This window comes from Crotalus tigris, unplaced genomic scaffold (genome assembly GCF_016545835.1).
Source record: "Crotalus tigris isolate CLP2741 ecotype Arizona unplaced genomic scaffold, ASM1654583v1 scf7180000018954.1357295, whole genome shotgun sequence".
In the NCBI taxonomy this organism is placed as follows: Eukaryota; Metazoa; Chordata; class Lepidosauria; order Squamata; family Viperidae; genus Crotalus; species Crotalus tigris.
Window position 1 is genome coordinate 736,040 of NW_024097293.1, and position 23,139 is coordinate 759,178.

A 23,139-nucleotide genomic window follows, 5' to 3' on the forward strand; every position below is an offset into this window, starting at 1 on the left:
TAATTGAACTTCCTTTCACATACATGCTGATGATCCTGATCTGGACCAAACCACATATATTACAATTTTTTTAAAAAAATTGAAGACAAAAGTTCTAGGATTGTTTAAAAACACACAGCCTTCTCAGAAATGTTCCTAGAGAAACGCAAGCCAGATTGTGCCCTGGTAGAACACGGGGCAAGCATTGGAAATGCAAAATCAATTAGATCACTTAGTCCAGAAAGCCACACACACTGAAAAGGTGCAAAGGGTACCCTGTAAGATTTTGTTAGGTGTCAATGAACTAACATAGTGACAATTGCCCTGTTTCTAGAGTTTTATGGGATCAGTTAAATGGCCCCAATTATCTGTCTATAGTTAACCAAATGGTTCTGGCAAATAAGATTGGAGATGAGCTCTACACAGAAGAAAGCCTTTCCAATATTTCAAACACTGTTTCAATTTATGAAAATCTCTTGGTTGTCACAGCACTCCTGTAACCTAGAGAATAATGGATAAAATCCTACCAGACAGAAAAAAAATATGAAGCCTATCTGGACTATGATGCAGTTTACTTTGGCAACATATCAAGTCAAATTAAATTAGAGGAAGAGGTACCAGCATTCAAACAGGTGTAAAATCTATTGATACCTTCCTGCTTAAGAAATTACAACAAACCATTCATCTTAATCACTAAAATTCTCACCAACAGAGATCATTAGAATTTAAATTCTTTTACACATTTACCCATAATATCTCATAATTATTTTATACACTTTAAATTAAAAATTTTATAATATATATACTCCCAAATATTTAAACTTTTCCACTAAATCATCACCTTCTATTATTTTTTCTTTACATCTACATACTATACAAATCATTCACTATTCCTTTAAAACATACTATTTATTGTTCTTTTTCTTTACATCTATATATTACATAAATCATTCACTATTCCTTTAAAACATCTTCTATCTCAAAAAACTGCTACAAAAGTTCATCATTTCCTTTTCTTTATTCCAACATCCGCCTTCTGCTGTTCTTTTACTTTACGTCTATAGGCTGCACGAGTCATTCTCGGTTTCTTTAAAAAATCTTCTGTCACAAGAGACTGCTGCAGAGGTTCAGCCTGCATGTCTCCTACATCCAATAGCATAACACCTTAAACCGGCTGTCCTTCCGACTTTTCTTCTGTAATCTCAGGTCGTAAAGATAATGGAGAGCCTGCCTTCAAAACAGAAGGGTAAAAATCTTTCGCCTTTGAAATTGTGTTAAGTCTATGATATATCCCTGCATAATTCACCGCTATTCCAGCCGGTATCTCCCATCTGAACTGGACCTGTCGTTTTTTGAGCTCATCAGCCAAAAAAGCAAAATCCTTTCTTTTTCTAAGAATTTTTGAAGGTATTTCTTTCAAAATTATAACATCTTGAGTTGCAATTTGAAATCTCTGCTTATAAAAAGCCTGTAAAATTTCATTACGAAGTGATCTCCTAGAAAAATAAATAACCACGTCTTGTCACTCACTGATATTTTATGCTACAGCCATTCAGATGTGTAATCCAAGACTAGTTACTGATTTTGTGTTTAGCTATGGAATTCATCCAGACATTCCTATCTGATAAATAGACGTTAGAATCCAGTGGAAGGCCTGGAGACATGCCAATCCTTCACTAAAAAGGGAGGGGAGGGTAAGATAGAAAATGGAGAAAATAACAACCATCTGTCAACCAAACACTTAAATTCAACTTGTAGATAATCAAGCCTGGGAAAACTATCAGATAAGGCTTTTCTACACAAAGAAAGTCTCAGGAGAAAGGGGAGAATCTGTTACAGTCCATCCTCCTTTGAAGTCAGATAGGATTATTTGAAAGGGGGGACAAAAAGGAAGAGGGGGGTCATAGACATGCAATTAAAGCTCTCCCCCTTTTTTGATACATATTGAGACCTTGACTTTTTTGACCCCTCCCTATGGACACCGTGATCTAATATCAAAGGGAAGCAAAGGGTAAGAACTGTAGCTATCTTTGTATACATCAGCTGAATTCTACTTGCTTAGTTACTTGACTGGGAAAGATAATTCTTCAAAGAACAGGATGCCCTTCAAATTTTATTATGCTAGGAATAAGAGGAAAAGTTGATACAGTTCGCAAGATAACCCTTGCATGCTACATATGGCCCAATCCTGAGAATTTTAGTAAATTCTACCAAAATTCTTATTTCTCCCAGTTTTATCATTTACCATGATTCTGATGTACCCTTAGGATGGGAAGGCAGTGCTGTCACAAACAATCTACAGATTACAGTTTGGATACATGCTTTGATTAGATACAAATGGTTGCCTTCATTTGCTACTCATATTTGCCTAGTTTTCATTACTTTACGTTCTGGTATAAAAGTATCTATGAAACCAGTGCTATTGTAGTCAGAAAGTAACTAACAGAAGATTGAAACGACAGATAGCTGATCTTCTCGGTATCTGTCCTGAGATAGAAATTTCAGGATCAAATCAAATGTCTTTGTCCTCTTGTGGAAGATGAAAGTAAAGATGGTCACAAATGTGATTAGATAGTGATTATCTAGGATGAAACTCAAAGTATATAGTGTTTTCCCAGTCCAGTTTGAGCCCTGATGATTTCTTGGACACATCCATGGCCAGTTTCCCCAAAAATAGTATGGGATCTCAGAGAAAGAAATGGTTGACTGAACATAGCTCTACAAAAAGGAGAACTGATGACCAGAGCAAAACTGAAGATCTGATGGGTAGACCAACTCTCTGAATCTCTCTCAATAAAGGTGAGGACTTAAGATCCCCCACAAATCCTCCTGCAGCTGCTTTTTGTAAGGAGACTACAAGACAACTGTAGATTTTGAGCACTGGGAGACAATAGGCATCTTTCCTCAAACCCTTTAAAAGGATACTAAGGTTGCATATTTCCTTTTCTAATTGCATTTGAAAATTGCTTGTAAATTACCCTTCAACTTTTAAAAACCTGTAGGTCAATTAAATCTGAAAAAACTGGATGACTGCAATGAAATTCATGGATAATCTTGAAGAAAGAGACAAAGAGATGCCCGAATGGGACAACTGGTCACTGCTACATTGCTGTAGCTACTACATCCCAGCTCCCTCAACCCCAGATGACCCTATGTGGGCCCCATGTACTCCGGTCCACCGCCATGGGCTTCACACCCCAGATATCCCTCCACAACTGGCCCTTTTCAACCTCTCTCTCTCTCTCTCTCTCTGGCAAGCTCTCAATTTTTTCTCTTCTGTCTCTTTCTCCCCCCTCCCCAAACCAGGTCTGAAGCTCCTGCGCTGACTCTCCACCATTAACTGCAGAAGACCCTAGTGTGGCCCCACCACCACCACCACTTGCACATCAATCACACCTTTGGTGACCATGTGCTGCACCTCACAATCACCACCCACAATGTTCCCCCTCCAACAGAGGAGCTACTACCTGAAAAAGGAGCTGGGGTGGGGTGAGGGAGGTGTCACTTTCCCACCCGCAAACAGCATAGCTGGAAAACTGTAGCAGGCACATTCTTCCCCTCCTCTTCCTCTTCCTCCTTGGCTCCAGCGTGTCCCTCCTGCCTTGCAGTGTCCAGCAATGGCAGAGAGAGCCAGGCACAAGGAAGTGAGGTGCTGGCGACGATCTGCAAGCTGGTATATCTTCTTCTGTTCATCTTGGGACCACCTTTGCCTGCTGAGGACAGTATTCTTGGAGCCACAGAGTGGGCAGTTCCTTGGTTCAAATATCTCTGTTAAAATATAACAAATAAGCAACATATTTTATTAGTCTGCTAGGTCAAAACAATGAAAGCTATGATGATGCTTTATGGATTTGTTTATTGAAAAAAATATGGGATTTGGAAAGAAAAGATAGTTTGTTATATTTTAAGAAAAGGTGATAAGTTACTAAAATTGTTTTTAATTGTTGTGACGAAGGTTGGAAATCATTTATGTATTTCTCTTTTTTTCTTTATTATGTTCTTATTTTTCTTTCTATTTTTATGCCTATTCTATTTTTTCCCTTTTGCACCTTTTACTCCTTTCTATTTTGCTATCTTTTTTTAGTTTGCATCAGTTTTTACTGTTGTAATTATCTTTATTAAAATTACGGGGGAGGGGGAATGGGAAATTGTATGAAAGTGTTTGTCACTGCCTCCTTAAACAATAGTTTTCAATTTTCCAGTTTAGGCTACAATTCCTGGATGTCTTGATAATGTCCCGTTCAAATATTAATCAGGTTTGAACCTGTTTAACATTTTGAGATCAGCTAAGCATTGCCAAAAGATACTAGAGACAATTTTAAACTGATATTTGATACCTGAAAGCTCCACTGAATTCAGTGGGAGTTTTGAGTAGAAATGTATATAGGATCATGCCACCAAAACCAGAAAATAAACCTTGCAACTAAACCTTACTTCTTATGTCCATCTGAAATGTCCCAATTAATTGGATAGCAAATCATTTGCAATCAAAAGAAGAGTGTGGTAGTGATGGTGAGGCTACATATGGCAGATACTGACTTTACAATCTTCGTTTGCTCTTCCTAAAATGGCTCTTGTTTAAAACTTTTACGTGTAATCCTAAAGCTAAGGAGATACACAATATTTCTATGCACATAGAAGCAGTACTACATCATCTGTAAAGACACTAAAGATGAAAACAGGTAAGGAAAAATAAGGAGAGTCTTTCAAAAGCTCTTTGAGCACAGAATAATATTTCAGTATTTGATTAGTATGTTAAAGCAGGGGTCCCCATCCCCTGGTCCATGGACTGGCACCGGGCTGTGGCATGCCAGAAACGGGCCACACAAACAAGCGAAGCCCCATTCATGGAATGTAGGCAGTACATGAAACCACACCCCGTCCAGTCCGTGGAAAAACCTCTCTCCACAGAATCGGTTCCTGGTGCCCAAAAGGTTGGGGTCCTCTGTGTTAAAGGATACTAATGGACAAATTCAATTTAAAGGCGATCAAATGAAGATGGGAAAACTATACCAAAATACTGTACAACCGAGATGGCAATATTCAAGATACCTTAGAAAACATTCCCTATCTGCAAGTGCCTCCAATATTTACCAAAGATCAAGGCTCAAATTATTCTATTTTAGACACATTACAATAGCTTTCTGGAGAATTTTTAATGCTGAAAAAGTTAGAAGGAAAGGGCAACCAGCAACAAGATTGCTAGATTTATTTAGAGTAGCAATGAGAGCATCTTTGGAAGAACTGAAGGACCAGATTAGGGACAGTCATCATGGAGAAAATATTCAATTGCTAAGAGTTAACAATGGCTTGATGCTACATAATCAATCAATTAAATATGTTATTGATTCAGGATTAATTAATAAATTCAGCTTTGCTCATTCATAAAGGCTGAAATTCTATGCCTAATTATTTTAGGGAAACTCTCTCAAACTCAAATGCCATACTTTTAAATAGATTTTCATAAGCTCATTAGCCAGTTTAACACTTTTTAATACAAAATATTGCACTTTCATGTCCTTTTCCCACAGCAAAAGGGCTACAATAAGATATTTCATTTTAGGATGAAATGGCAGAATAACAACTATGAATTTATTACACAACCTCTAGAAAGAAAGCTATATTCTGTAGAAGTGAAACTCTGTTATATAACTTGTCATTCTTACGAAGAAACAATCACTTCAGTTCACTTCTGAGAAACCTTTCTTTAGAAATTAACTTCTAAAAAGGAATGGGAATGAATGCATCTTATCTCTACTTACATATGATCTTTGAAACACTACATTCTGAGCTGAACTCATCCTGGTGTTTCATTTATTGCAGTTGCCGAGATTATATTTACTGAAAAGTCATTTCTAGGACTGCTATAGCTTCTAGAACAGGGTTGCAATCATTAAGACAACCAGTACAAGTAATTCTTGACATACAACTATAACTGAACCCAGAATTACAGTTGTAAGTCGTGCTGGTCATTAAGTGGTAACAATATGACCACACCCAATTTTATGATTATTTTTGCGGCAGTCATTAAATAAATACAGCAATCATATGGTGAACATTATGGTTATCAAACAAATACTGTGGTCGTTAAACAAATCCATTGTGCATTGTCCACAATGGACACTTTTTGCTGAAAACCGGGACTAAATGCCAATTTCCAGCAAAAAAATGTCATAACTAGTGATAAGAATAAGGAACACTGTAAAGTCCCGTAAAGGTGGGCAGGTTGCCAAGCAGTCAAAATGCAAACGTGACCACATCTTGAATGGTTGCTAGGTGATCAGTCATAAACTGAGGATTACTGAATTAACAGCAAGGATATGAACAATATTCTGTTATTTTGCTGCCTTCTGCTGGTCATTTGCATTTTGCAGAACAGATGTAGAAGTCCTAATTTTTGCTGTAGTTTAACAAATTCATGGAGGATTTGTCAATGAATATTACATAGGTAAATGCATCTTTGATGTTCACAGGGGGTAAGGCAGTGCATATACCTGTTGCTGTGATTGTAGGAGCAGATAAAAGTTTTCTACTTAAGGAGCTTTCAGGAAGCATCTGCTCGTTTCGTCTTTGTGTTCCGGATCTGATAAATTTTTAGCTTTTCCATTATTCTTGCATGCTCAGGCACATTATCCTACTTAATCCAACTGATTAGTTCAATCTTGCTATTATTTTCTGAAATTGAGAGAGCAATCTTTAAAATGGCAGGAGCTGTAAACATTTTGTGTAGACTATTGAAGGTAAGATGAAGATATAAATAGAAAAGGGCTGCTAAGCATATGGGAAGGGTGATTGTTTTCTCATTATTTTTCTCTTTGTAGTGATCTTTCTTTAGCCTTTTTAGGAATTATAATTTTTACAAGAATAACTAGAGAAATGCCAGAATTGCCAGAACAAAAGAAATACTGGGATTTGGAGATGACAAATAATCCTGGGGTCATAGTGTAGGATGACAGCATTCCCCCAGAGAAGGAAATATTGAAAAGGCAGAATATTATATTTCCCCAAAGGATCTTAAAAGGCAGAAAAGCAAGCCCAGTTTTTTCTTAATAGCCCCAGACAGAGGCCAGCTCTGTAGAAATGCAGATTTGATAATTCCATTCAGAAAGACTCAGGCCCCATTCATGAGCAAATACTAGCAGGCAGAAGCCATTCAATACAAAATATTTTGAAATCCCTTGTAGCAAAACTGATAGCTAACAATATCAGAGTGATAGGATTAGAACCAGTAACCTCTCACCCAAAAATCCAAACAGGACATAGTCATCAGCCTCAGCTCCAGGGAACAGGACATGATCTTTAGGACATAATAGGATTAAGCCACCAATAGAATATCAAAAGGGCACACTAAACCTCAGGTCAAAGTTCATGCCACAGGAACAGGCTCAAACAGAAAACTCCAAATACAAAAGCTCAAGAAGGTATAAAAACCCACCACTCCAGCTCCATGTGATCAGCCACCCCAGAAACATGCTGCTGTCACTGAAGTTTTTGGCAACTAAATAAACAAGAACCTTCTTTTTAAAGCAGTCTCCATTTTATTTATTCCTGGCTTGGACTGGATCCGATGAAGATTTTTCTTTCAACAATAGTTACTTATTGTTGCTAAATGACAGTCCAAAACTAGTACCTGTAGATCATTCTTCCTCATATCAGAGCAGGCTTGGTGTGTTTTTTGATATTTGGTAACATACGAGGCCCATGGCAAGAAGGATCTCATACAGTAGGATGGAGAAAGAATAGAGACCCACTATGTGTAGAGCAGCTGTACAGGGTCTATTCTTCTGTGGGCTCATCAGCACTTAAATATTTCTTGATTAAATTGATTTCTCGGTGAAGTACCAACGAGCTTTAGTTTTGACCATTGTTTTTCAAACTCGGCAACTTTAAGATGAGTGGACTTCAACACCCAGAATTCCTGTGCTAGTAAGCTGGCTAAGCGTTTCTGGAAGTTGAAGTCCACACATTTTAAAGTTACTAAATTTGAAAAGCACTGGTCTTGACTGTTTTCTTCTTCCAAATGCAGTTTGTGCATACACTCCAATTTACAGTGCCCTCCAGTGGTTAAATTACATATTTTGCAATTTCTCATGCTTTCCCAATCCTATCGTGTTAACTATATTTACAAATGTAGTAAGCTAACGTAATATTCTGCAGGTAGAGGTCCTCCTTTTAGTTCTGCTGAGGAGCAGGGCTGGTGGCTAGGATCACAGATGGTCTTTGCCACCCATTTAGCACCACGTAATGTGACTATTATGCTGAGATGGTTTTGCCTGCAGTTCTTTGACCCACCAGTCAAAGCTAATCTCTAAAAACTTTCCTCCTGATGTTTAAATATAATATGAGATGGAAGGGACCTTGGAGGTCTTCTAGTCCAGCTCCCTACTCAAGCAGGAGAACCTATACCATTTCAGGCAAGTGACTGTCTAGTTTGTTAAAAACCTCCAGTGATGGAGCACCCACAATTTCTGAACGCAAGCTGTTCCACTTGTTAATTGTCCTCACTATTAGGAGGTTTCTCCTTCATTCCAGGTTGCTTCTCTCTTTGGTCAGTTTCCAACCATTGTTTCTTGGCCTGCAACCTAGTGCTTCGGAGAATAGTTTGATGCCCTTTTCTTTGTGGCAGTTCCTCAAATTCTAGAACACTGCTATCATGTCACCTGTTTCTTCTTTTCTTTAGACTAGCCAAACCCAAGTCCTGCAGCCGTTCTTCATGTTTTAGTTTCCAGGCCTTTGACCATTTTAATTGCTCTCTCCAAACTTTTTCCAAAGTCTCAACATCTTTTTTGCAGTGTGGTGACCAGAATTGGTTGCAGTATTCCAGTATGGTCTTACTAGGGTTTTATAAAGCGGTACTAATACTTTGCGTGATCTTGATTCTAGCCTGTTTATACAGCCCAGGATTGTATTAGCTTTTTTTGGCTGCTGCTGCACACTGCTGGCTCATAGTCAAGTGATTGTCCATTAGGACTCCAAGATCTTTCTCACAGTTACTGTTTTTGAGCCAGGTCTCACCTAATCTGTACTTACAGTATATCTTTGATTTTTCCTGCCTAAATGTACAACTTCGCTTTTCTCATTGAAATTCATTTTGTTGGATAGGGCCCATTGTTCAAGTTTGTCACATCTTTTTGGATCTTGAGCTTGGCTTCTGGGGTGTTGGCTATTCCTGCCAGTTTAGTGTCATCTGCAAATTTGATGAGTTTCCCATCTATTCCCTCATCTATTGAATTTCAGTATAACATCGTCACTTTCATCCAAGGTTCCGGCAACTTCAACTCCCTCTATCACTTCTTCTCTATTAGTAAGAATTAAGTTCAGTATAGCTTTACTTTTAATTTCATCCTCTATCTTTTGGATGACCAAGTTGTCAGCTAGGTTGGTTAAGAAACTGTTTGATCTCCTACTCACTTTAGAGTTTGTCTCCCAGTTGATAGCTGGATAGTTGAAGTCTCCCATTACTACTGTGGTATGTTTTCTACGTACGTTTGTTAACTGGTTGGCAAAGAGTTCATCTATTTCTTCTGATTGGTTATCCTATAATATACACCTATAGCAATGTCACTTTTTTCCCTTTTATATTGACCCATATACTGTACATTCTGTAGGGAATTTATCTTTGATCACGTACATTGCTGTAGATATGTACTGTTCTTTTACATATAGTGCAACTCCCCCTTCTCTTTTTGTAGATCTGTTTCTTTTGAACAATTTGTAACCATCCATCCATACATTCCAGTCATGGGTTTCATCACCAGGTTTCTGTAATGCCAACTATGTCATACTTGCCCTCATGTATTGTTTGTTCCTCAAGCTTTGAACATTTGTATATAAGCATCTAAGACTTTTATACTTGTCCGTGGGTATGTTTCCTACATCTCCTGATTGTTGTTTGAGTTTTTCTTTTTTCTCAACACTCCCTACCTCATTGTTTGATTTGTTTTCTTGGGATTTATGATTGGTTTTGTTCTAGAGATTCTAAAAATTGATCACCCTTCCCCCTCAATTTTATTTTAAAGCCCTTTTAATTGTTATTTGAGTTTTTCTTTTTTCTTTTCCTATAGCCAGGAAAACTTGATTTCCTGGCCACAGCTTGAAGATCCTGAAAAGAGATCTGAAGTTTTTAAGTAAAATACTGTAACTGATAAATGGCAGGAGTTCCTGGAATATGATGGAGAGATGAAGAGTTTCTTGCATTAAAGCAGGGTTTCTCAACCTTAGCAACTTTATGATGTGTGGGCCTCATAAAGGGAATTCCCAAAATTCCCCAACCAGTGTGCATGCTGGGAAATTCTGAGAGGTGAAGTCACATATCTTATATTTTTTTAGGTTGAGAAATCCTGCATTAAAGCGTTCTCAATGCACGGTGATTTTCTATTATAGATCTGACAGCTCTGCATCCTCTGTTCCTAATACTTCAATCCATCCTTGCGTGCACAGAGCGTATGGTCCAACACTATCCGAGCACCCAATATTTCCCTGCACAAGATGGAAAAGCTTTCCTATCCCTTTGCCATTTTTACATCTGGCCATTGCTCCAAACGCTCCGCTTCTGACCTCATTTCTCTGCTCAATTATGGCTCGAGTTTGAGACCTCCTCACTCCAACCGCAAGGAGAAGTCGGATCTCGCGATGCTCGGAATTGAGGCTGCGTTGGAAGTGATTTAGGGCGGGGCTGAAAGAAGAAAAGACAGGAATTGAACATTTCTAGCCCAGAATCAGAAGAGCTAACCGTTCTAGCCACAGGCAAGAGCGGAACTTGAATTGCTCTGTGGTTTTAACCCCTGCTGTTCTCCAAAAATATATTTCAAAGAGAACTAGAGATGCGACTAAAATAAGTCGCTTTTCCTAATCTCGCGTTCTGCAGATTTGGAAGTGTACTTCGAGTGAGCGGATTCTATTTATTTGCTGTGGTTGAAGGAGTCGTATTTCCCTTGCAAGGCATTTCACCAATTCGGTGCCCATTCCTGAAGCATTAGAGCAAAACCTAGATTTTTTTTTTAAAAAAAAGAAACCTCCTGAGCAAATCGCAGATTTGTTGTTTTTTTTATGCAGGCGGCTTATAATCTCTATTAATGCAATAAAGTTTGCTTTTGCTTTCGTGGACTTGTATTTACTTGGAGGTAATAAAGGTTTTGTATAGAAAAAGCTGAAAGTTACATTTGAAAAAGTACTAAACTTCACTTTTAATACATGGATACGCATATACACCCATAACTATTTTGACTGATCGTTTCCTTTCCAGGATGATGCTTCCCATCACCATTGTAACCAAGTCCATCCATCCTGCCTCTGGTCATCCTCTTTCCTTCTCTCTATCCAAGCCTTATGACTTTCTTAAGGGAGTTGGGTCTTACCATAATATATCCAAAATAAGATAATTTGAGCTTGGTCATTTGCTTCTTGAATAAAAAGTTTAATTTGTTCTATCAGAACTGATAGTACAACCTCACAAATAGTTTTTCAGTTAATCCAATGGTCTAAGTTTATATGACACATCAAACCATAAACTAACTACACTGGCTGGGTTTGCACAATGTTAAAATGTCCATGGCCAACTTGTAGTTCTCAGAGTTATATAGATTCAGCCACTCCTTGTTTAGAATACTGATTTTTTATATTTTATGGCAGCTAATACACCTCTCCTCAAACAGTGTTTTCACTAGATTAAATATACTTAGGAATTTTTCATGGCTGAATTGCAAATATACTCAACTACACTTATAAAAAAGAAAAGTGTGACCATGAAATTATCTGAAATTCTAAATTAATGTAGAAATGCCTCCAACGCTGGAGGTTTTTAAGAAGAAGTTGGACAATCATTTGTCTGAAATGTTATAGGGTTTCCTGCTTGAGCAGGGGGTTGGACTAGAAGTCCTCCATGGTCCCTTCCAACTCTGTTATTCTGTTAATGGGCCACATTGTATGCACTGTGTTGAAGATCATTTAGGATGCTTACTGATGAAGAAATCTTAGTCTTACCTTCAAGATCATTCAATCACAGTACAAAATGAAAACATTGTTTAAGAAAATGGATAAGCAGATAAAACATTTGAACAAAAACTGTTTTTTTACTAATAATAATTTACTAATATTAAGCATTTTGAAATATTAGCATAGTTATACAAACACATGGCTGTAACATTAAAATTTCAAAACATGTTAACGAACTATTATTATAATCAATTTGTAGAAAACTTACCATTCCAAATATTTATCCCAAATCATTCCAGAAGAGAACATGATTCATCCTGGATCAAATACCTATATTTGGTTCTTACTACTAGCTCAGTCAATTGTTCTCTGGTTAAATATAATAGGCCCAATGTCCAAAGTTAGTCTATCTACCCCAAAAAGTCCAGATGAAATTGGACTTTGCAGTTAAATGTGATAAATCCATTCCCCAATCTCCTTTAATTTTCTTAGGGAAAGCCAATTTATCACCTGTCTAATCAGTCAAGTTTTTGTTGCTGTAAAACAGGGATGTCAAACTGCAGGCTGGATGCTTCATGCTGAAACTGCGCTCAGCTCACCCCATTGCCGGGCAATGAAAAAAAGTCATGCTACGTTGCGACATGTCACGTGATGTTCAAGTTTGACACCCCTGTTGTAAAAGAATGCAGGCTTGAACTTCAAAGAGGCATGCAGAATCAACTCAAGTTAATTCTTAATTCTGTAAGCATTAAGTCTGTAGAACCCTTATTTCTTTCCAGCAAATCTACTGCTTTCAAATTACAATCATTTTGTGAGTCTAATTTATATACAGCTAGATGCATCTGAATATTTTCCACAATAGTTATCATTTTCTTATTTTTTTAAAAAAAAAAGCTTTCAAGTAGGAATTACATATTACCAGTCTTTTTTCAAAAGTCAGCCACATTTGCTTATCTGTAATCTGATATATTGTGGCTGTGTAACTTGGCAGCAATAAATAAAATGTGATTTACATTAATTTCTATAGAATTTCATTGGGACCATGGACCTCCTAAGAAACAAGAATGAACATTTCTTAGAAAATGAGATGGTTTATAGCTCAATTTCCATACCTACTAAAATAGCTTTTTAATTTTTTCAATACTATTTAAAACTATATAGAAATTGACATGTTTGTTCAATAGAACTTACTTTTAGGTAATTCTTTCTCATCCCTTTTCTTTAAAACATTCCTCTGGTTTGGCTGACAAAAAAATGTTGAAACTGATCTCCCACATTCCTTCACCCAAAACAAGTAGTTGAATTTTGGTTTTTAACATTGTATTTAATCTATACTGTAGATAGAATTCATGTTTGGAGCACCACAGCCACGAGATCTCCCAGAAAAACCCATGGTACCAGCCATTTTTCTGCTATTCTTTCCTAGCTTTGCTTTCCTGAACATTGTGATTTTTTTTTTTTGCCATTGTTTTAAAATTCCATTTTTTTACATGTCCCATGAGTTACATCAGTGAGAGTGGACAGTATTAAATGCAAAAAGAATTTTGCTATTTTTAAAAGGGTGGAAAATAGTATTTGTAATAATGCCATATCCATGGGGAAAGAAAATTACATAGGTCTGTGCCCTGAGAAACTATCCGATATCAGTTTTGTATTCATTTGAATCAACATTTTTATTTTTATGCAATAATTTACCTTTAAAATGAAATGTCACCATAAATGTACTGAAAATACAGTAAAAGGGACAAACTAATTTTTTGGGGGCCAATTTACATTTTAGGGAGATGGGTCATGTTAAATTCAGAGGTTAATTTGATAATTAATCTGAAGCTGGGATCAACAAGTAATAAATATTATTTTACCATTTCCTAAATTGAGATCTGAATATGGGCTGCAGAATATTATGGAAATTGACATGGTCAGTTGGTAACATGGAAACATAGTGTGATCATTTTTTAAAAGACAAGTTATTCCAAATCTAGTATAGAATTTTTTTTTTCAGGTGCACCCATAACTAAGTACTCTGATAATGATTAGCTTTTTCTCCTACAGCAGGAGTATCCAACCTTGGCCACCTTAAGACTTGTAGACTTCAATTCCCAGAATTCCTCAGTCATCCAGATTGGATACCCCTGCTCTAACAGTATTCCTATGCACAATTGCCATATAGACTAGTGTTTCCATCAGAGGTAATAACAATTCTACTTTTATCGGGGGAGGCTGTTTTGTATGTTCTAAGGACTAAAATTCTGACCAACTTTTACATTAAATGAATGATTGAAATTGATGGTGTTATAATTTAAAATATGTGGAAGGCATGTTGGTTTTATTATAGAAAGTGAAATCAGAAAATTTATATTTAATGTATATTAAGATGAGATTTGTCACCTCCATTACAAGAAAGGAAAGGCTATTACTTTTAAGTAATGAAAACATCGATTATAACTCTCATCTCAATTGTGTCTGAGCTGCAAAAATCCAGGTAGCTACAAAGAGCAGGAATAGTTCTTAAGTCATGAGCTGATTTATGCAATATCACTCACAGAATAAATGATCAGTGCAAAGTCCTTTTCTTTTTGTCATTAAACTTCTTGACATTTGTTCTAAATATTTTGTTTTGGATGAGGAAGCAAATTAAATGCAGTACAGGAATTATGTGAGTAATTTAAATTGATGTTTACAATCAAATTCTATTTTTACTGGCTTTTTTTCAGTTGTGTCTATTTGTTTTATTCGATTGCTAGCTGCTTCGGGTAGAAAATCCAGACACAAATCTTATATAAAAACAATACTTCTGCTGGCAGTCACTTAAAAATAAGCACACAAAATGCTTTCATGCAATTCTTTGAAATTTAATTCTTTTTTAGTGAAGTCAGATTACAGGGTCAGACTGTAGCAAGAGATTTATATAAATGGCTGATAATTGGAAAAAGCTTCTAAAGCTACAAAAATGTAACAATAGATTATCACAGAAAACAAAGCAGGAATTCTTTAAGTTTTGCTAGTTCTGATAGTAGCACTTATGTTAGCTGTTTTCAAACAGGTGGTCTCCACCTATGTTGAATTTTCATTGCTGTAATTTCCAGCTGTCATTATTTTGGAGACACATGGAAGAAGCAATTTGGTCTGCATCATGTTGACAAAAGATGACATATGTATCTAATGCAGTTAAGAGTCAGGCTTTCCAGACAGATTCAGAGATCCTATTTAAGCTTAAATAAATGTAGGTGTATTCAACATTCTTTCTATTCAGAATGCCACTTAGCTAAAGCAAGAAACTGAAGATAAATCAGGTGGACCAGAATTAGCACAGGAGACACTGCTTTGATACTCTGTAGTTCTGGGTTTTTCAAAAAGACAAAGCAGATCTCAAAAAATGTCTTACTCTGTGTAAAGTTTTAGCCTACTCTTTTTCTCTTTTAAATTAAAACAGAGGAAATGTATCCTTTTTGGGTAATGAATTAGGGAGGGGGTAATTCCTTCAAACATTTAGACTAGAATAATAGAGTTGGAAGGGACCTTGGAGGTCTTCTAGTCCAATTCACAGCCAACCCCCTATATCATTTCAGACAAATGGTTGTCCAATCTCTTCTTAAAAACCTCCAGTGTTGGAGCATTCACAACTTCTGGAGGCAAGTTGTTCCACTGATTGTTTTGTCAGGAAATTTCTTCTTAGTTCTAGGTTGCTTCTCTCCTTGATTAGTTTCCATCCATTGCTTCTTGTCCTCCCTTCAGGTGCTTTGGAGAATAACTTGACTCCCTCTTCTTTGTGGCAACCCCTGAGATATTGGAACAATGCTATCATGTCACCCCTAGTCCTTCTTTTCATTACACCAGACATACCCAGTTCCAGCAACCATTCTTTTTATGTTTTAGTCTCCAATCCCCTGATCATCTTTGTTTCAGAAAGAAATTATTAATTATGACTGATTAAATTGCTATCCCACTTCTTAATCAACACCACAGGCCCAGATGAGGCTCACAGTCATACAACAGAGAAAATAGCTAACACTTACACTAACAACCATTTAAAAATGATAGAAATGGGAAACAACTAGGTTAAAGGAATTGTTTACAAAATGGCAGAGCACTGATGTGAAGATATGAGTTGCTGGTATTCACATTTCCCCCTTGTGTCCTTTCACTTTTAAAATGCTTTGTGAATCTTTAAGAATTACTTAGCCATTGCCCAAGAAAGGAGAATAAATGATAAGAGGATGATTCCATCATGCCACCAGCACTGTGTGTTTGGTGTATTAGGATATGTAATCATGTTTCAGATATTCTCCAAATAACTAATATTGGAAAGAGTAGTATGAACCCAAAAATGATAAATTGTGATAGGTCTACTTGGTAAATTCAGTATTCAATATTGTGGAAACTGAACTGCTTTTTTAAAGATACATGATTCTGTATCTTTATTGTGGGCTGGGGGCAAGATCCTTGCAACTCAGTTTATCCTAAGTTTACCATAATTTTCAGTAAGATTCTTTCTCCAATCAGTCTCTTCATGGAGCAGAATGTGTCAGGGACTAGACCAGCCCTCTGCAGTGGGAAGCTGGACTTGTAGAGGCATATCAGAGAGCACGGATTTAATCCAGGAATCTAACTTCCAAGTAGGCCTGAGTCATCCCTGTTCTAGCATGTAAGTTCTGGATCTTTACTCAGTTGAGTTGAGAGCTTTACTTCTCACTTTTCAAATGTCATATCAAAATTCCACACTATCCAACAGTGTGTCTATCACAAAAAAAGCAAGTTAAGGCAACATATGCACATTTGTATAAGACTTCTTCTAATTATAATTATAAAAATCTAAATTGAGTTCCTGAAGTCTGCCTTTCCCAGTATAAAATTGTTATGCCAATTTGCTTCTCTGTATTTTTTTTTACTCTTTGTCTGTGTGTTTGTGTGTATGTGAGATAGAGAATTTTGGTGGTACTTGCAGATAGGCTTGTGAGTTCAACTTTCTAAGATGGGCATTTATAAGGTCTCACAAGCATCATGTGAGTTTTCTGATGTGTGCTAAGACCAGACCTTTGTCGGAAACTCTTCCCACATTCCATGCAACGGAATGGTTTCTCTCCTGTGTGGATTCTCTGGTGGATGGTGAGGTGTGAATTGACGCTGAAGGTCTTACCACATTCATCACATTTATAAGGCCTTTCCCCTGTATGGATCCTCTGGTGAAGAATGAGGGTGGAGCTCTGGCTGAATCTTTTCCCACATACCTGGCATTCGTATGGTTTCTCTCCCGTGTGGATTCGTTGGTGTTTGGTCAAGTGGGAACTAACGGAAAAGCTCTTCCCACAATCTGTGCACTTGTATGGCTTCTCTCCTGTATGGATGCGCCGGTGGAGGACAAGTGTGGAGCTCTGGCTGAAACTTTTTCCACAATCATTGCACTCATAGGGCTTTTCACCAGTGTGAGTTCTCCGGTGAATTGTGAGATGGGAGCTGACACCGAAGCTTTTCCCACAATCAGAGCAGGGGTATTGCTTATCAGCAGAGAGGGGAGACCTCTTAGGCTGGGCAAGGGTTTGCTGAGTTTGAGCAAGGGTTTGCTGAGTTTGGGCAAGAGTTTGCTGAGTTTGGGCAAGGGTTTGCCGAGTTTGGGCAAGGGTTTGCCGAGTTTGGGCAAGACTCTCTCCACACTGGATGCAAAGACTGGGGCCAGGCCCCATATGAATTCCATGGGGTGGGATAGTGGTGTTGTCTTTTGTCACTGGAGGAAAAAGAGGTGGCTTGACCCATCCTTTCCCTGTCTCTTCACTCTGCTGCCCAGCTGGAGGTTGTCCCCCATAAGCAGAGCCCTCAGACCGCCCTTGGACTTGCTTTTGCACATCCTCAGGCCCACCTGGCTGTGAATTTGAATTCATGGTTCCTCCATCTGCCAAAAGAAAGAGAGTGAAGCCAGCAGTGGTGATGGGGAAGTTACAGCCATTCATGCTATGTTATTTTAAAGAAAGTAGTGGATACTTTACCAGGTGCAGGTTATTTTTAGTTGTATTGCCCATCCCAGGCTCTATGGAAAAACTGGATCAGAAATAATTTAAAAATACCTTTCCACTCTGCTAATGTCATCACTTAGGCTATCATATCCAAATCTCAGAAGACACAGACAGGAAGTGCTAACTCTTTTTGCCAGTTCCTGACATTTGGTAGCTAGCTAGCAGAATTCTGCTAAATTCCATCAAAATGTTTGAAATGATTCAGAAGCTATGAAATTATATAAATATACAGGGGCAAGAAATATGCTCACATTTATCTTTTCACCTATCACCACTTTGTATAATCCCAAGCTTAGTTTCTTTTAATTACTTGTAATAAACAGACATATGAAGATGATTTTACTGGAGAGACATTTTTGGACAGTGTAATGCAATTTTCTAGGTTACAGAGTCTGTCCTGCCTAATGAAGAATTCTGTTTTTCAGAGGCTTAACATTTTCTGAACGCAACAAAAACTAATGCAATTATGCCCATTCATTTTGGGATTCTCCGTTTACAATAGTCTCAATATTCTTTTTAATTTAAAAAGAACAGAAATAAAATAAAAGTCCTTACCTAGCGACAGTAGAGTCCCAAAATTGTCCTGCACAATGTCCCTGTAGACAGGTCTTTGGCATGGGTCCAGAAGGGCCCATTGTATCTCAGCAAAATACATCAGTCACTTCTGCAGAAGGCTCTGGCCTCTGAAAGAATAATTTCCCCTGCTCAGAAGCCAAAACCAACTCTGTCGGCCTATAATGAGATGGGCCTTTCAGTCATGGTACTAGCAACTATGATTTCACATCAGCTGGCCTTTGGTTTTGCCACCCTATAAAGTTTAGAACGAACAGCCCCTCCACTAGTTATTGGATTTCAACTCCAATCAACCTAGTCAGCATTACTGATTGCCAGGTACATAAGGAATTGTAGTCTGTGCCAATCCTACAACAGTCCTACTTACCTGTCTTGCTGCACATCCTAGCACACTGTTAAGGTCATCTGGAAATTCAACAGGTGAAGCTTTTCCTAGCCCTGAAAGAGCTATTAGGAGGAAAACTCCACCAACTGAATTTCTGCAGAGCATGTGGGCTGTAGTAACTCAAGCCCTTCCAGGGAGAAGTGTGTAGAGATTTCCCTACTCATCCATCCATCCTTATGATCTGCCATTCGCACGTCCTGGAAGCCTTATTGCTGTTGCTGCTTCACCCTCCTAACCTAGGTCTCTTTTATGAGTCTAAGAAGCCCTCGGATTTTCATACCGGCAAGAAAGGGGGGACTCAACCGTTGTTTGAAAGAGGCGCTGAAGAAAGTGCCATGCGTTGCCTCCTCTGGTTTGTGATAAGGGTTTTTTCCTCCTCCCTCCCCTCCCCTCCCTCCCTCACCGAGGAAGTTGCCAGGCTGGACTTTGGCCAGTGCCTATTCGCAATCACCTCGAGTTACCTAGACGACTCTAACTCCTCGAGCTGCCAACTTGGGAATCTCGCCTATCAAAAGAAGAATAAATAAAGCCGAAACTCCACGCTTCCCGATTTGGTACAATCCAGAGGCTCGCTGACGCTCGGGCTCGGTCGATTCCGAGCGGCTGCTACGAAAGCAGAAGAAGAAACAGCAACAGGACTCGCTCTCTCTGGTTCTGACCTGGGAAGTTCAGCCCCCAAAATCGTCAGCGGCAACGCGAGCTGTAGCAGCAGCGGTGGCGACAGCCAAAGAAAAGAACCGTCGCTTCACTCGCTCGCTCGCTCGCTCTCTTTTTTGACAATGGCCAGAGCCCTCTAGCGGCATCACCTCTGCCTTGCACGCGGAACAAGCCCGGGGTGGCGGGGGGGGGCGAAAGCCGGCCGGAAGCTTTCCGCCCAAGAAGGATACCCTCCCTTCAAGACGTGGGGAGCGGTTTCGAGGTGCCTATTCAAACTTTGAATAAAGCGAGATGTAAAGAGGTTGCATTTTGTGAGGCCCTCATGAGGGAGTCCAGTCATTGGTTGTATCGATAGAACACGATCGATCAATCATCACAGTATGTTAATTAAAGGGGCTGGGCTGTTTATTCACTCCCTACACTTTAACCAAAGTACTTGAGTTTCAACTTCAGGATCTGGCCTTCTAAAGAGCAGTCGGGGTTGATCTCTTCTAGGACTGACCGGTTTGAACGCCTTGCAGTCCAAGGGACTCGCAGGAGTCTTCTCCAGCACCATAGTTCAAAGGCCACCTAATGAGAAGGAAGGATTCACTGGAGAAGAGCCTAATGTTGGGAAAGATTGAGGGCAATAGAAGAAGGGGACGACAGAGAATGAGATGGCTGGATGTAGTCACTGAAGCAGTAGGTGTGAATTTAAATGGACTCCAGAAGATGGTAGAGGACAGGAAGACCTGGAGGAACATTGTCCATGGGGTCGCGACGGGTCGGACACGACTTCGCAATTAACAACAACACACTTTAACCAAGTTTTAAGGGCTATGGCGTCAGTCCAGCCAAAATCATTCATTTCTTGGGGGTCCTAGGAAGCATTTTGTACTTGAATTGTATTCAAAGCCTGATTAAAAGGCAGGTATGAAAGAAGTAAGATAGTGATATGTTTGCATGTATTAGCTAAATTCTTTTGATAAATTGCCCAGTCAGTGGTCCAGTTGCTGAGACACTTCCAGAAAAGGCCATAGGATAACTTTACCATCATCCCTTTTATTTATTACATTCAGGCAACATCACCTTCCATTTCCACTTATTTATTTCATCAGTTTGTTCCTTTGAGAAATATAATTCAGGAAATTAACATGAAATGAAGAAGGGCAGGTGGATGTGAAGAGATTTTTCCTCTAGCATCCATGGTGACATGAATTCTCCGTTGTGAATTTTAAAGGAATATTTTTCTGGCAAGGAGAAAAAAAATGCAGTCATAGAATTCCAGTTTCCTACAAATCCATGCAACCTAAAATTGCTGAGATGGAGAAACACTGTCACACAGATTGCTGCTTATACATGGAGGTAAGGAAATTGACTGGGGCAAGAGATGGCTGGTTTTATTGTTTAAATGCAGTTTTGAACAGAAAAAAATCTTATTTTTCTCTTCCTGACAGTGACCTTAGACTTTATCAACCTTGGTAGCTTGAAGATGTATAGACTTGCTGGCTTTGCACTATCTTTCAGCTGCCAACACTATTCCTGGCAGTCCTAACACAACATGTGGCATGAAAGCAAGAATTGATCTGTTTTTTTAATCAGAGTTGCTGACACAGAGAGGACTGCTGAGATGTACATGGTGAAATACCGGACAGGAATCCAAGGGACTTATATTCAAATTTTACTCATCTTATTACTCAACACATGGCTTTGTGCCTTAAACAGTACATCTTGCCCTGCTTTGCATAGTCACTATGTGCACAAAAAATAGAAATTGAGGGCCAGGGAGAACCATGTGCTTAGACTGCACTTCTGGAGAAACCAATACTGTTGAATGTAACTGTTTTCTATGCTTTCTTGGAGAATCCATTGGGGCAACATAATTGGAATGCCCAAGATGGCACAACAAAGCCAAAGGATGAGGACACCCATACATCCTGCCTTTACTGACATATTCCATTACAAAATAACCTTGATGGAATATTAGCAGGGAAGTCTTGCTGTGACAACATCTCTTGAACATCTTATCCATTGCACTTGTGATACTTTCATAGATTTGTCCCATAGTAGTAAAATATATCAATCTATTGATTTTAATTATAACTCCTTTTTTTAGTTGTAATGATCTCAGATATTTTATTGGATTTGCTATTTTAAATTATTTAAACTGCTTATTATTCAGAAATCTTTGGCTGTGGGAAATTTTTATTAAATGTTATAAACTTAAAAATAAAAATCGAGGGTTTTTTAGGATCCAAATTTATCTGTCAGAATCTATTGAATGCCAGATCCATGTATCAGACTCAAAATATGAAGAAATTGTATATCAGTTCTAGAATATAAATGTTTTACTTTCTTATTTACTCACCTACGGAGAAGGATAGAATCAAGATCACGTGAAGTGTTAATACCACTTTACAATGCCTTGGTAAGGCCACACTTGGAACACTGCATCCAGTTTTGGTCACTATGATGTAAAAAGATGTTGAAACTGGAAAGACTACAGAGAAGAACAACAAAGATGATTAGGGGACTGGAAGCTAAAACGTATAAGGAACGGTTGCTGGAATTGGGTATGTGTAGTTTAATGAAGAGAAGGACGAGGGACACATATAGCAGCATTCCAATATCTCAGGGACTGCCATAAAGAAGAGGGAGTCAAGCTATTCTCCAAAGTGCCTGAAGGCAGGACAAGAAACAGCAGATGGAAACTAAGCAAGGAGAGAAGCAACCTAGAACTAGGGAGTTAGAACAATTAACCAGTGGAACAACCTGCCTCCAGAAGTGGTAAATGCTCCAACACTGGAAGTTTTTAAGAAGAGACTGGATGGCCATTTGTCTGAAATGGTATAGGGTTTCCTGCCTGAGCAGGGGGTTGGACAAGATGACCTCCAAGGTCCCTTCCAACTTTATTAATAATAATATTATTGTTGTTGTTAATCATCGCAATCAGCCAGATGTTCAGACTGGATTTGACATTTTTGTCTACCTATCGAGTCCTTACCAAGGACCTGGGATAGGCAGATGTGGATGTTTAAATTGATGGTATTACAGATATCGTTGCAGGATGGAAGCAGTTCCTAGTAAGGCTGCCTTTTGCAATTGACTGATGGCGAATTTGTCAATACCAATGTTGTTCAAGTAGTGCTCCAGTTGTTTTGGGATTGCACCCAAGGCACCTATTATTATTGGTACTACCCTTGTTTGCCTTTGCCACAGTCGTTCTATTTCTATTAGTAGGTCTTTGTATTTTGTTATCTTCTCCAGTTCTTTCTCATCTGTTCTGCTGTCTCCAGGCACTGCCATGTCCACTATCCAGACTTTTTTGTCTTTCTTATCGACAATTGTTAAGTCCGGGAGTTATGTGGCAGGTGCTTGTTTGTTTGTATTCTAAAGTCCCAGAGCAATTTAACATTTTCATTTGCTATGATTTTCTCTATTTTATGATCTCACCAGTTCTTGCTTGCAGGCAAATTATATTTCTTGCAAATCTTCCAATGCACCATTGTTGCTACTTTGTCATGCTGCTGCTTGTAGTCAGTCTGCGCGATCTTCTTGCAGCAGCTTACCAGGTGATCCACTGGTAGGCTGCTGCAAGAAGATCACACAGACTTGACTACAGTC

At 38.5% G+C, this 23,139-nt stretch overlaps 1 protein-coding gene across 6 annotated transcripts; it reads right to left on the bottom strand.

Moving 5' to 3' along the window:
- Positions 1 to 1,014: 1,014 nt before the first annotated feature.
- Positions 1,015 to 19,961, bottom strand: LOC120314558 (zinc finger protein 3-like). 6 transcript variants are annotated; one of them, XM_039357798.1, is made up of 5 exons: positions 19,539 to 19,961; positions 18,477 to 18,604; positions 17,142 to 17,800; positions 3,447 to 3,747; positions 1,015 to 1,210 (listed from the first exon to the last, which is right to left on the bottom strand). In XM_039357798.1, exons 2-4 carry the CDS (start codon positions 18,574 to 18,576, stop codon positions 3,481 to 3,483), a joined length of 1,026 nt encoding a protein of 341 aa, XP_039213732.1. In that variant the 5' UTR covers positions 18,577 to 18,604; positions 19,539 to 19,961; the 3' UTR covers positions 1,015 to 1,210; positions 3,447 to 3,480. The 6 variants fall into 6 exon arrangements, with proteins under 6 accessions (XP_039213732.1, XP_039213730.1, XP_039213729.1 ...); XM_039357796.1 differs by lacking the exon at positions 19,539 to 19,961 and adding an exon at positions 19,341 to 19,532 and having other exon boundaries at positions 1,015 to 1,206; XM_039357795.1 differs by lacking the exon at positions 19,539 to 19,961 and adding an exon at positions 19,341 to 19,532.
- Positions 19,962 to 23,139: the final 3,178 nt, after the last annotated feature.